At 37.9% G+C, this 13624-nt stretch overlaps 1 protein-coding gene and 1 non-coding gene across 2 annotated transcripts; both read left to right on the top strand.

Moving 5' to 3' along the window:
- The first annotated feature begins 423 nt into the window (after positions 1-423).
- LOC144666931 (glutamate receptor 4-like) lies at positions 424-13142 on the top strand. Its single transcript, XM_078528371.1, has 16 exons — positions 424-561; positions 2731-2847; positions 3840-3989; positions 4758-5006; positions 5444-5652; positions 5992-6051; positions 6145-6264; positions 7082-7228; positions 7337-7441; positions 7573-7698; positions 7825-8007; positions 8202-8565; positions 9365-9727; positions 10024-10197; positions 10919-11084; positions 11810-13142. The coding sequence occupies exons 2-16, from the start codon at positions 2742-2744 to the stop codon at positions 11910-11912; spliced, it is 2625 nt and encodes an 874-aa protein (XP_078384497.1). The 5' UTR covers positions 424-561; positions 2731-2741; the 3' UTR covers positions 11913-13142.
- On the top strand, positions 10359-10430 carry Trnaw-cca (transfer RNA tryptophan (anticodon CCA)). Its single transcript has one exon. It is a non-coding gene; the product is annotated as a tRNA-Trp (tRNA).
- Positions 13143-13624: the final 482 nt, after the last annotated feature.

The following is a 13624-nucleotide window of genomic DNA, read 5'->3' as shown; positions in this document are numbered from 1 at the left end:
CGGATTTCAATTCCAGCCAAGAATATATACAAAAATTAAATGTTTTATTCAGGAAAAGCTGGTTCCTGGGTGTTCTTTCGAAAAAAAATTAAATCTTCACTTATTAATTATATTTTTACAGCCACTTATAGTCCGACATAGTCATTAAAATTGATTATATGAACGGATTCCAAAGCCGGATATTGGATATTTCAAAAGATTCCTTTAGCATTAATTAAATCAGTGACATTCCTAAAGAAAGTTTTCAACAATGTTGGTAATTACATCAACCTTGAACTTTACATCTAGCAAATTAGACATGGGCAGTACAATACAAACGTACTTGTATGACGGAATAGCATTGAAAATGCATGAAGCAATTTGGCAAACTGTTTCGTTCAATTGTGGTTTCAAACGTCAATATAGTGCCTCAGCAGGCGCCGGGTTTTTTCATGAGAATATTTTACCTTTATGTGAGTTTGGCTTTAAACAGAGATAACACGGCAATACAGATGTCGTTCGACGGTTTCTTCACAGAATAATCGCCATAAAAAAGATCTAAATGAAAAGAATTGATTAAATGTAAGTATATAAACATTATTACATTTTTTAGAATTAGGTATTTTACATATCGCATATTAAAACGTGCCTTAAGCGAAACGTTTAAAATACTTTATAAAAATCGAGTACTTTTAAGATAAATGATAACATCTTTGCATTGTTGTGTTTGAGTTTAACAAAATCCTTTGTATATAAGGCATTTAAGGCGCTTTCTTAATAGCAGTAAAAGAATTCTGCGACAATAATTTATTCAAAATGTAGAAGAAATTCTTTTGCTAGGATACTTGTGGGTTATGTTCCCGCAAATTACTGTCGATTACTTGTATTGGCGAGGTCTTAACCCAGATTTATAGCATTGTTGAGGTTTACCAAAACTTATTTACTTCGTTATTTGATTTGATTTAAAATTGTCGTACTGCTTGTCGGAATGAAACTGTCAAATATAAGTTTACAAATAACGTGATTCAAGTGGGAGAAACTCTACTAAATAATGCAAGCAAGAAAGAGAACTTAATTCCCTAAGCAAGTCATCACGTCTAGCTATCAAGGATTTGAAATTAAATGTTTCAGTCATAGCTAGAATATTCAGAATATTCATTTTTTAGGCCAACAGTGAATAAGTACAACGCTACATGTGGTGTTTCAGTTTTGGCATTATTGATTTCTCTGTGGTATTTGTGCGTGCTTTCTAGAAATGACAGTTTTCAGTACTATTTTTATTTTAGTGGTTTTGATATAATTGCTGTTAAATATATTGCATAATTGAATTTTGAATTTTTACAACATGTTCATCGTGGAGTATATAGTTACACTGAGAAAAATCAAGAGACAAATCTTGGGAAACAGGCTATAAATTGCGTTACAGGCTATAAATACACCACCCTAGAAATACGCCAGGCTGTGCTAATAAAAACAACGAATAAAAGGTCCCCTAAACTCTCTAACAAACTAACTTAAGGAATTTATCAAATTTGTTGTCTGAAACTTTTTAAAAACTATTGTATTTTTTCATTACCTTTATTGACTGTGTACTTCCACGTTTTTCAGATAGGGCTAATGCCCTTCTCATAACTTGTAAATATTTACCTTTTTTAAATATAATAAATCGCATATTTGAAGTGCCTTAACAACAAAATACGTAATAAGAAAATAAACACAAACTCTCTCCCTATACAACAAAGCATGGGAATTTTCTACAAGAGCTGAAAACACTGAACAATAACATTATTTTTCATTTAGTATTATTGTAGCATTTACTATTAAAAAGCAATAATAAAATACAAAAAAAATTAAAAACATGCAGTTCATTTTCTGGCAGATTTCTAATTTACCGTTCATTTTCTGGACGATTTCTAATTTACCACTTCTTTTGGAAACTGAAGGTGCAATTCTACTTTGTAGCAGAAATATGAACGCTGCAAGGGATTAAGTTCAGCAAGCCCTGGAAGGCAGTACTGCTGTACTTTTTCTTTACAAACTGGTATTAATGACCATTCTTCATTCTTTGTAAACCTCAGGTCCAGTGGGGTTTTTATTATGTGTCCGTGTAACACACTGAGCTGAAGGAAACGACTCGAAAACGTGCAGTGTCAGCGGTGTTTTATGACTTGTTCTGATAGGTTTCACAGGGATTGAAATGAATTTAATACGTCTAACTAGTAGACATAACATCATTAACATTTTTATTTAAAACAAAAATCATCTTGTTTGTTTTGGGTTCTCCCTTAAAATTTCCCAGTCCAAATGTAATTACATTTCGAGTTCGCATAAGTCACTGTCAACCAGGGCCGATGCCTAGCTAGGCTTGTTTAGTCCTTAGATATCTCCAACTGGCTCAACAGCAGGCCGCGGTTTAGGTCCCCCGTAACAAATTTTCAATTAGTATGTGCTTCATACGAGTGGTAGCCACATTTATTGCTATGGTTACGATTGATAGCCACTTTTAATTGCTACAACTTCGATTCTCTCGTCTTGACACAGTTGGAAAACCAAACCACTTAAACCTCTCAGCTGGAGGTAACAGCTACGTTGCGAGAAATATTTCAATTTTTCTTCCACGATATGATTGTGTCGTGGACTTACTTGAATACTAAGAAAAGTGATATGGTTCAAATGGCCTTGAACGGCCGGAGTCCCTACAAATGTGAAATGGAACTTTAATTCAAGCATCTAAATAATTTTGTTATACAGGAGCGAAGTCAATGGCTATTTTTCCAATGGGGACCTGGCTCGCTTTTGTGATTGTAACATCATGGTTTTATGGCATTGCTAGCGTCACGACTTCTGTACCATCGACTGTTTATATCGGTAAGCTGGTAGTTTATTTGCTTACAGATTCAAAACCTGTAATAATTACCTTTGTGCTCTTGTTTAAACCAAAGAAGTTCTACTTCTCAGGTACCTTTTAACTGAATGGTCCAGTTGATTTAATGGCGTTTGTGCATCCTTTTATTTTAAACTGATTTTTTCCAAATGTTACACCAACTTTTTACTGAGTTACTGACTGTAAAGTACGATATATCAGCCTTTCTAAATTATTTAAGGGAAACCCTTATTTGTCGACATTTAACGAGCTAGCGTTCACAGCAAGAAATTTAAACACGTTTTGGTAATTTGGCTTTATACTTGTTTTCAATAATTCCTTTTACTTGCCCATGTAACTTTTCCCTGACAGTACACAAGTTCTTATTTTATATCTACTTATTGTTGTAAAGAGAGTTAAAAAAATATGGTAAAACGACATTATTTTGTTGGTGCCTCGAAATTCACCTGCTTAGCACTGCATGTGTTTTACAGTTTAATAATGAATTGGCAATTTTATATGTCGTGAAAATTCCTGTTCCCTTCATCAGTTAGCGTTTAACAGGCGCTCGCCTCCAGGTGATGTTTCCTGTAAAACAAAAAAGTGTTTATTTCTCATTATAAATCGTTTAGTAGCTTTAAACCTACAAAGGTGCTCAGTGAATGCGTTGTTGTGATAGTTACTTAAAACTGCCTGAATGGAATTTAACTGAGAGACGGCCTTCATAAAACAAAAACCACAAGCGAGAAAACACTTCATCGTTTAATTTCAGCTTTTTTTACTCTTTTCATACAAATTTACGCTGAAAATCATGAAAATGAAGTTGCTAATAATTTTAGAAACAAATCCCCAGATGCTATGTGGGCAGTAGGCTAAAAGCCAGCGCCAAAATCCTGACATATAAAGTACAGTAGCTTTAGTTTAGCTCAGCCGATGTACAAGAGAGTCACAAGATTCTGACTTAACAGAATAAAAGTTATCGTTTGCTTTATTATAGATCTATCGTCAAATAAAAGTAACAGTCAAGCATGGAGTGCATTTCAGCTTGCAATCAAACATGTGAACTCAGACTCGAGCTTGCTTCCAAACACAACAATGGCAGCTTTTGACGACCAATTGACCACGAATCACGACATGTTTGACTACGGTAAGAAGCAGTTGATGTTGTGTTAGGAATAACCACAAACACCTTTGAAACTGGGAGGAAAATTTGGGCTGGGAAATAAGGTTTATACAGTACATCCCTCCCCCCCCCCCCCCCATCCCCCCCTTTTAGTACCCTCTTATTCAACGTCAAGCAACCTTTTCAATCCTTTTATTCTCAGGGTAAAACGTATCAATTTGATACCTTTAAATTACACCCTAGTGTGTGGCTGTTCAAAGTGTTGAGAAGTAATTTTCGTTCGGTGTATGTAGCTTCAGGTTCTAATTGTTCGATAGATCGATAGCTGTGTGTTGTTATGTAGATTCGTTGGTATGTAGGTTACATAATCACGCTACGATTTGAATATTTGAGGAGTTTTTCAGTTAGGAGTTGTCATTCGACGCTATCTACGTTTTTTATTATTCGTAACTTTACTCTAGTAATTTTTTTCTTTGTCTTATCCATGTTTTAGTATATAAGTTGTGATAAGTTAAGCCGAGGCCGTTTATGTCTGATCAATCATGATAAACGAGTTACTCCCTCTTTAACGTCTATTTTTCTTACTTGTGCAAAGTTAGAAATTGCTATTTTAGTTTTTCACTGTAGAGTGATCAGACAGCAAAGTTTGGTTTTTCACCAATCTACGAGATGTCTTGTGTTTTTTTCGTTTTGGCATTTCTGTTGAAATGTTTGTAGTATTTATGATCAACACTTTAACGTTACATATCATTATAATGCTGTCCTTATTGTAGATTTTTCGTCTCCTTACAGCAATAAAACTCTTGAAATCCAACGTCGTTTCTCTTCTCGTGGATTCTCCAGCTTTAGTTACCCATGAGGCTTTGAGCACAATGCTTAGAATTCCCATGGTAACCACGCATATGGGATCCAGTCCTTCTGACAGTGCCAAACAGTCCACATACCATATAAAAATGGCACCAAGCTTGGGCGACATAACAGAGGCAATAAGAGGAATTATCAATTATTATAAATGGACAAGTCTTCTTGTTTTGTACGATGGTGAGTAAGAAAGAAAGTTATATTGATTTCTTAAGATTTGTCAGAAAGGCCGCATTTAGCTGATTTTAAAGGAAGCCGGGTAGTAAAAATAAATGTCTTAAGTATTAATAAAGACGGTGAATATATGTCATGTCTTAAAAAATGGTTCAAACGGCGTGATTTGTGGACGTTTCCTCGATAATAAAAATATCTAAATGGATCACCCTTGCACCGTGATAGTCTAACTTATTTAAAAAGAGAATTGTAAATATGCAGAAATATTTCGCACCTAATTTTTCAAAGTTTTCTCATTGCGAGAGTGCAGCCACTAAGTAAATAATGAGAAACTCATAAAATAATGTCCTGAGAAACATTTACTAAACAATTTAACAAAAAAATATTATTACAAATAAACGTAGTCAATCATAGCACCATTTGCCTGTTTTTTATTACTTCAGTTAGATGGCGACATTTAGCTCATGATTTCGTGTCCCGGCTGCCGCCAAAATCCAAAGTTTCAAAACTTTCTCTTGAGCTGGATCACCATGACAACGATGGACAACTTTGCGAAGAAACCAAACGGAAATTGACCGGGTTCAACGACGCACCAATTGAAGCATTTGTACTTCTACTGGAGTATCATTGGGTAGAGGACATTATAAACCAAGTATGTAAACACATATGCAAAGCAATACTATTGTAGATCCATGCAAGTAACAGAATCAAGTAACAATATGTCTAAGTAATTTTGTATCGCATGGATCTGCTGCTAGGATCCCTTTGATTTCCACGGTAAATGTCCCAAGCATTTTTAGTGATCCATGCATTCATCGTCACTTTATTTAGGGAAAGCAACTAGTCTTTTACACACTGCATTCCTCGCTTTCCCAATCCCAAAAAGCCGTGATGACCTGGAAAATGGCGACAATATTCAAAGTAATAGATCTGCTCATTTGTTATAAGTTGTTTGACAGGCTGGTTACCTGATCTGTTCGATCTTATACAGGTCCATTGTTCCTGCTCATTGAAGATTGAAAAGCCCCACAACTGGCTTCTGGCTGACCCGGTTAGTGAAGTAGCGTTTGGCATTAATAACATGTTATTAATGAAACCACATTGACATTTTAAAACTGTTAATAAATCTCTTGATTTAACTCAGGTTTCGTCATCTGGTATGACAGTTCAATCCTCGCAAGTGGTCATGGGATTCCAGCCTTACAGTTCAAACAGTCACATGACGGAGCGCTTAGTGTCAGAATTATCATCACAACACATCAAGGTTTGTTCTCCAATGTTTCCTACTAACGCCAACTTACATTTGTTTTTCAGCAATCGATATGTTGTCAAATCAAATATATGCTCCATCGAATTAATCTCGAAAGCAACACATAAACAGTGACGTCAGCAAAGATGAGCCAACACCCATGAGCACGCGAACAAGCACTTGACCACAACAAAACTCAGTTCTGGTTTAAGGAATTCGACCTCTCGAATTAATTTAGAAGTAACGCCGTTTCAAACATCCGCGACGGTGTTTCATCATATTTCCAAACAAGGAGAATGGAAGCAGCTCCTTAATATAACAGTCTTGTAACGTTGTTAGAATTTAATGCCTACTTGCCGTGAGGAAACGAAACTTTAATCCGGGTAAGTAAAAGCTAGGAAAAAGGAACAATCGCAGATAAAAAATTATCTAGCTTCATCACGATCCATCACAACAACAACAAGCTTTATTTGCATGACTATAAATAAATACAGTATTGCAAAAGCGTATAACTAAACTAAAGCGAAACTTATAACAATAATTCAGATCTAAAAGAAACTTTGCATCCTAAGGTAGTGTGCATTCGAATACAACGATTTTACAACATTTTGTAACACAAAGGGTTTATTTGTCTATTCGTACAGCCGCAGGTGCATGGTCTTCGTGTAGGATTTGTAGATTGATTATTGTGGTGAGACAATAAACAGCTGCTGCTGCAATAGAGAGTTTAAATTTTAGTTTTAATAAGAAGTCCATTCAGTTTATTGTTTATAGATAAACAAATCAATCAATCATTTACTTGCATTTGATCAATTTCCTTTTTATCATAAAGGATTCCTCGCGTCTTATTTACGATGCTGTCTGGACGGTGGCGCATGCGCTACACGCAGTGATCTCGTCTGGAAAATGGAAGAATGACTCAACTAACGGAACACATATATCACACAACGGCGATGCGATCTTGGAACATTTGAAAAAAGTAGGTTTTGAAGGAGCTAGGTTTGAACACAGTCCAGGAATGAGGATTTTATCGAAGAAACGATCGTTTCACCTCCTTTTACCTAAAAACGTGTTTGATTTTTTTCAGGTTGTCATAACGGGAACAACGGACCTCATACAGTTTAATGATTCAGGAAGCAGGATTAACAGCAAGCTTGACGTCAGAAATCTGCGAGATGACAAGTTTGTGACGGTTAGTATTAGTTTGCAAACAACATTCCTATAAACATTTGATTTTAGGACATATCTACATTATTCAGCGCAAAACCTAACCGTTGATAGTGAGCTCATATTTAATAAAATCTGTTTCACCACATTTACTAGATCGGTCAGTGGAGTTCTTCACAGAACAAGCTTGAACTCTCCAGCACACCGCAGCAAAACAAACAGACCTCTGGGTTAGTACCGCTGGACAAGCTTAATAGACGGCTCAAGGTAGTTGTAGTAAAGGTGAGACATGTTGTCAGTGAGTAACTAAACATTACAGTTAAATAAAGAATATTAAAGCATATTGTACTGAATAACAAACAATGGGATATTGGTATTTCAAAGACCTTTTTTGCTTTTTCTTAACAGGATGCCCCATTTGTGATGGAAAACAAAGATGGCAAATTGGAAGGATTTAGTATTGACCTTATTGAAAAAATCGCAGAGATGCTCTCCTTCAGATATGAGGTTTATGAAAGTCCTGATGGTTTGTATGGAGGGTGGAATGAAGAAAAAGGCTACACGGGCATAGTTGGGGAGATCACCAAAAATGTGAGTATTATTAGTAAGCAGCACAACTCACTAATTTGTCATGAAGTAACATTTTCCCCTTTCGTAAGATTTGACTTCATCGTGGAAAATTTGCGAGATGATTTTGCCATGAAAATCGTTTAAGAGAGTGTTTTAAGGGTAAGTGATGGGATTAAAATTCCAGAGCTAACATTATTCTGCTTTTCCTCGTGTAGAACGCAGACTTGTCCACCTCTCCGCTGACCATCAACTCTGAGAGACTGCAGGTGCTTGAGTTCAGCAAGCCTTTTATGCAGTTCACGATGAGCTTAATCAGCAAGAAAGTGGACACTAATGACCACGATCTTACAACTTTCATGCTTCCTTACTCCACAACAGTTTGGCTTGTAACGCTCGCTTGTCTTCTTTTTGTGACGATCTTAATGTACCTTGTAAATCTATTCAGTCCTTACGGTCACCGATCACGGCATATGCAATACGGAGAGACTGGAGAAGAGTTTAACTTCTTCAATAGTTTATGGTTCTGCCTGGCTTCCATGTTGCAACAAGGCGCGGATCACACGCCCAAATCATTTTCAGGTCAGTTATATCCTTTTGAAATTTAAGAGTACGTCTTTCCCGACCAAATTTCTCATCAAAAATGTTAAATCTAGTACAGTAGAACCCCGGTAACTTGAACTCTGAGGGGAAACGAAAAACAGTACGAGTTAGTGGGGGTTCGAGTTGTCGGGGTCGATTGAATAAGACTGAAAGGTGGGTTCAAATCCAAGGGAAATGGAAGTTTGTTCGAGTTAGCGGGGTTGTTCGAGTTATCCGAGTTCGAGTTACCGGGGTTCTATAAAGATATGCCATGTTGTAAGGCATACGCACACAAAACAATCGCTCGACACGCTTACTTGCCTGCGCCGCAGGCGTTCAAAGGAGGGGGGGGGGGGGGAAGCGCGAAGTGCGGTCCCATCGCGCCTCGCGCTTCATGTTTTCCTGCCCCCTTCCTCCCCTTTAAGCGACTGCGACGCAAGCTAATGCGCTTTTTTGTACATCGAATTATAGATGGACAACAACTGTTTGATTTCTGGGTGCATTCTGACTCGGGCTAAAAACATGTTTTATTGAATTGTGCGCGTTAAGTTCTGAATCACAACAATTAAAAACAATCCCTAAAGACAAAACAAAACAAAAAAGGGGTTAAAAATTTCGTGTTTCATGACAGTAGAATACTTTTTTGGGCTTCAAATTTTTTAAATGTTTAAAAAAATTTGCTTGAATCCTTTTCAAGTAGGAAGTCAGTATTTTATTTAGGTATTTAATAAAACGCTTTTTGAATACCACTGTAATTAAACACAGATTACATAGGATGCACTGTGATAATTCTTACCAGGTCGTGTCCTTGCTGGCTGCTTTTGGTTTTGCATACTGATCTGGATCTCAACCTACACCGCCAACTTAGCTGCCTTTTTCACCGTGCGTAACAGTGAGAGGCAAATCAACACATTGGAAGACGTTGTGGAAGGCGATTATCCATTTTATGTCATGCGCGATAGTGCTATTCACCAGTTCTTTCGAGTGGCCGAGTACCACACGTACAGAAAGCTCTGGGAACGAATGAACGCTGCCGACACATTCGTGAACTCTACCGCTGAGGGCTATGGGATGGCAAGGAAAATTGAAAATGCGGTGTTTATGGCGGAGAAACCATCAACAGAATACATCATTATGCAAAAGCCGTGCGATTTAAGAACCGGTAAGAAAATTCTTGTTACCGAGCTAAAACATTTTCACCCACCAATACTCAACACACACACACAGTCGCTATGTTATACTGTCGTTAAAAAAAATCTTTTAACATTGATTTTTTTTCTTAAACTTTCACCATTGTGAGATTATGAGTTACCCGTGTCGGAAATGCTTATGTTGTACATTTCTGGTAAAAAAGCTAAAAGATAATGATGAATTAAGTCATATTCAGTTAAGTTTACGCCAACTAGCGTCAAGTGGTTTTCAGTTAAATTTATTATTGTTTTTTCTTCTCCTATCCAGTGAATGGAATTCTAGGCGCTGGTAGTTATGGTATTGCTATGCCCAAACATTCTCCATACATCAGAAACATCTCTGTAGCTATATTGAAACTACAAGAGACAAGCGTGTTGGACAGTTTGTGGAGAAAATGGTGGGAGTATAAGAGTCAATGTCCCAAGGAAAAGAGTGGAGCAGGTTTGTTCAGGCCTGTTAACAATGTGCGGCCGCAATTAATTAAAAAAATGAGAACTAATTGCGCTTCTTTGACGCTTCTTACAATGCACAACATTATGTCCAGACTTTCACAAAGAAGAAAAGAAAAACCTAATTCAAATTGAGAGTTAATGTCATCAGTTGACTCCGTGGCGCAATGGTAGCGCGTCTGACTCCAGATCAGAAGGCTGCGTGTTCGAATCACGTCGGGGTCAGCTCAGTATTTTTTAGTTTTTTTTCACAGATTTAATTCAAAATGAAGCTTGATACAGTCATTATTTCTTGTTAATTTCTATATTGTAAATTTATGAAAACAAAATGGCATTGAAGGGTTAGCCTGCATGCCACCGGAAAATCAATGGAAGTTTTTTGTCTTAGTTTTTCACGAGAAAATAATCCATAATAGCGTTTTGATAATTTATTTTAATATCGTTTTGCTGGCGATGGCATTGTATCCGAAGTAGCCTGTTCCAGGCTCTCGGTAGTCGGGTCCTGGTGTAAAGAGTAAGTAGCTTAGTAAAGAACGAAACATTGTTATAGAATATCCCGCCACTGAAATGCTTCAAGAGTTCGACTGGACGAAAATATATCACATGACATGCTTCAAAATATCAAAACGCACTGGGGAATCTGAAACGGTATTGGACAAGGCATTGGAACAATACCTAGATTTTTCAAACTGATATTTTTTTAATGTTCACAGCTGTGGGTGACAGCAAGAGAATTCAGTTAGAGAATATGTTGGGTGTGTACCTAGTCCTAGCGGCAGGAGGATGTTTCTCTGTTATTGTTGTACTGGTGGAGATATGGTGGAGAAAACACGGAACTAATGTCATGACCGTGCTAAGAACAAAGTATTCATTTATGAGGTAAGAAAATAATCCCTACTACAGTCTCTGAACAACTCTCAAATAAACGCTTCGTATCCAATAAACGCCTCCCCTGAAGTGTAAAGTTTGTATTAGACGCCCCCTACCTCACAAACCAAGGAAATGCTCCATGGAGTAAAATCACGCAATATAGTTAGTTTCTTGCTTGACTCGGACATCGAAGAGGCCAACTATACCAACATGGTTGACCCCGATGACGATAAAAACATCGATATCGAACTATGAACGACATCTCTAGTCTTTGCATTAGCGTAGATTAGATAAGTCTACTCATCATCTTCTTGCTAGCAAACGATGTATCCTATTTGTTTTGTTGACGTCGTCACAGTTAAAGTTAATAAACGCCTCTCTCTAATAAACGCCACCTCCCCTAGGACCCCTAAAATTTAATAGACGCCCCGGGCGTTTATGAGAACATTAACATACGGTACACCTACCATATTTGTGGTCCATGGTATATGAGCTCATATACCATTGCCTGTTAACCAATTAAAACTCAGGAATTGCAATATACCATGGCTATTTTAAATAACTGTTAAATATATATGATTTGGGATATACCGGTACTTAATTTTTTATATATCACGATTCACCAAAAATATCGATTAAGAAGGCTATAGTTCAAAATTTTGTCTCACTTTAAGCAAAACAATAATCAGCCAAGCTAGCGGCTTTATACATACAATGCTCTTCATCTTTTCCAGAGAGAAAAGTTCTACGGTCATTCGTGTCCAGCCTTCAACCGTTCAAGCAAAGAGTGAAGATAAAGACGATAAAGATCACAACGACGAAGGGACACCTTGCTAGTGAACAACATTCACATGTGCTGTGTGATATGGTTAAACTACTCAAAACAGTTATATAAAGAACTACAAGCTCTTACTCCATTTGAAGATAACTACAGCTGGCATGAGGCACAAGAGGTGGCGGTCACAGGGCAGTGTAGGATTTCATCTGACGCCCTACCATACGGCTAGGAGGTCACTGCTCCAACCGAGACGCCTCACTACGCGTTTGCCTCTTGCGTTTTTTTATTTCCCTTAACCTAAGCTGGGAGAGTTTTCGGGATTAGATATGTAAAATATGGTATGGAAATACCTTGTGGGGGTGTGTGGTGGCCTAATGGTTAGTGCACAGGACTAGGGGTCGGGCGGTGCGGGTTCCAGCCCTGGCCGGCGTCACTGTGCGTGTTTTGGGACAAGACACTTTGCCTGCGTGGCCGGAATTTTTTTTGTTATTTTTTCCCCGCCTATATGTATGAACAATTAACGGCGAATTAAATACATTCTGCGGTAGGGAGGAGGGCGGGGTTATCCTGCGACGGCCTAGGATACAATCCAAGGGAGTTATAATACTTGTAGTCGCTCCATGCTCGGGAAGCTGGAGATAAGCGCAGGCCGGATGGGACACTAATTAACCTGATCATTAATTTTACTTATGGAAAGAACTTGCGCTAGTGTCGCACGAAACACACCCTGCTGTTATTTTCAAAGTGTAGGCAACAGCGCGGCAAAGAGTCCGATATAACAAAATTTCTTGTTAACCCTCACTAACCTGGAACCGTACATAGAAAAAAAACGATCTGCATGGGTTTTTCTTGATCCAGACCTAGGGCGATATTCAGTAAGGTCCTCACGCTTAGTTAATAAGAAGTAAATGTCCTTTCGGTACCGCCATCAAGACATCAGACAACATGGTCAGTGAATTTATAAGGTGGCTGATATTATATAAAGATACTAATACAATTAAACCTCTTCCGATGAATGTTATTACAGAGATTTACCTCCAAAACTGAACTAGTTAGACGGCAAGCTCGAGGTTTGCCCCTTGACTATCAAATGCCGATAAAAACGGAGAGCTTTAGCATTACCCCGAGACCGATCTATTCAACAAAACGTTCAGTGAAAATGGTTTATTTATAGGCTTTGCTTGTGATTCGATAATTTTACATGGACGCGCTCACAAGGCAATCAAAATAAATCAATTCTAGCGATATTCTGTGTTAATAGATCAGCCACCGACTGGGTAACTGACGCTGGGTAATTAGACGGCTCGCTCTCGGTTTCTATCGACGCTAGCTACTACCAGCTTTAACATAACCCACTGACCGTCCACAGTCAACTCTCACTATCACGGACACCTTCGGGACAACAATTTGGTGTCCGCAATAGAGAAAGTCCGTAGTAGCGGGAGTTGTCAGTAATTCTTATTCGCCGTGACTTCAACTCCTGTTCGTAATAACGGGGTGTCCGTAATTGCGAGGTGTCCTCAAGGCGCGAGTTTTCTGTATTAGGTAATGCACAATCTGATTGGCTACACAGGTGAGGTCTCTTTGTTTAATAGAAATCTCGAGCTTGCTGTCTAATTGTTATGCTGATGGTTTTGATTTATAAAATTCAGCGAAAAACTGAGCGCGCTTTGAGAGCCGTCTACTGTCAACTCTCACTATAACGGACACCTTTGGGACAACAATTTGGTATCCGCAATAGGGAAAGCCTGTAGTAGTGGGAGTTATCTTC

Source organism: Oculina patagonica, chromosome 9 (assembly GCF_052425735.1).
Source record: "Oculina patagonica isolate OP01 chromosome 9, crgOcupat, whole genome shotgun sequence".
NCBI classification, from domain to species: Eukaryota; Metazoa; Cnidaria; class Anthozoa; order Scleractinia; family Oculinidae; genus Oculina; species Oculina patagonica.
The sequence above is the reverse complement of the archived record's forward strand: the minus strand, read 5'-3'. Positions and strand labels throughout refer to the sequence as shown.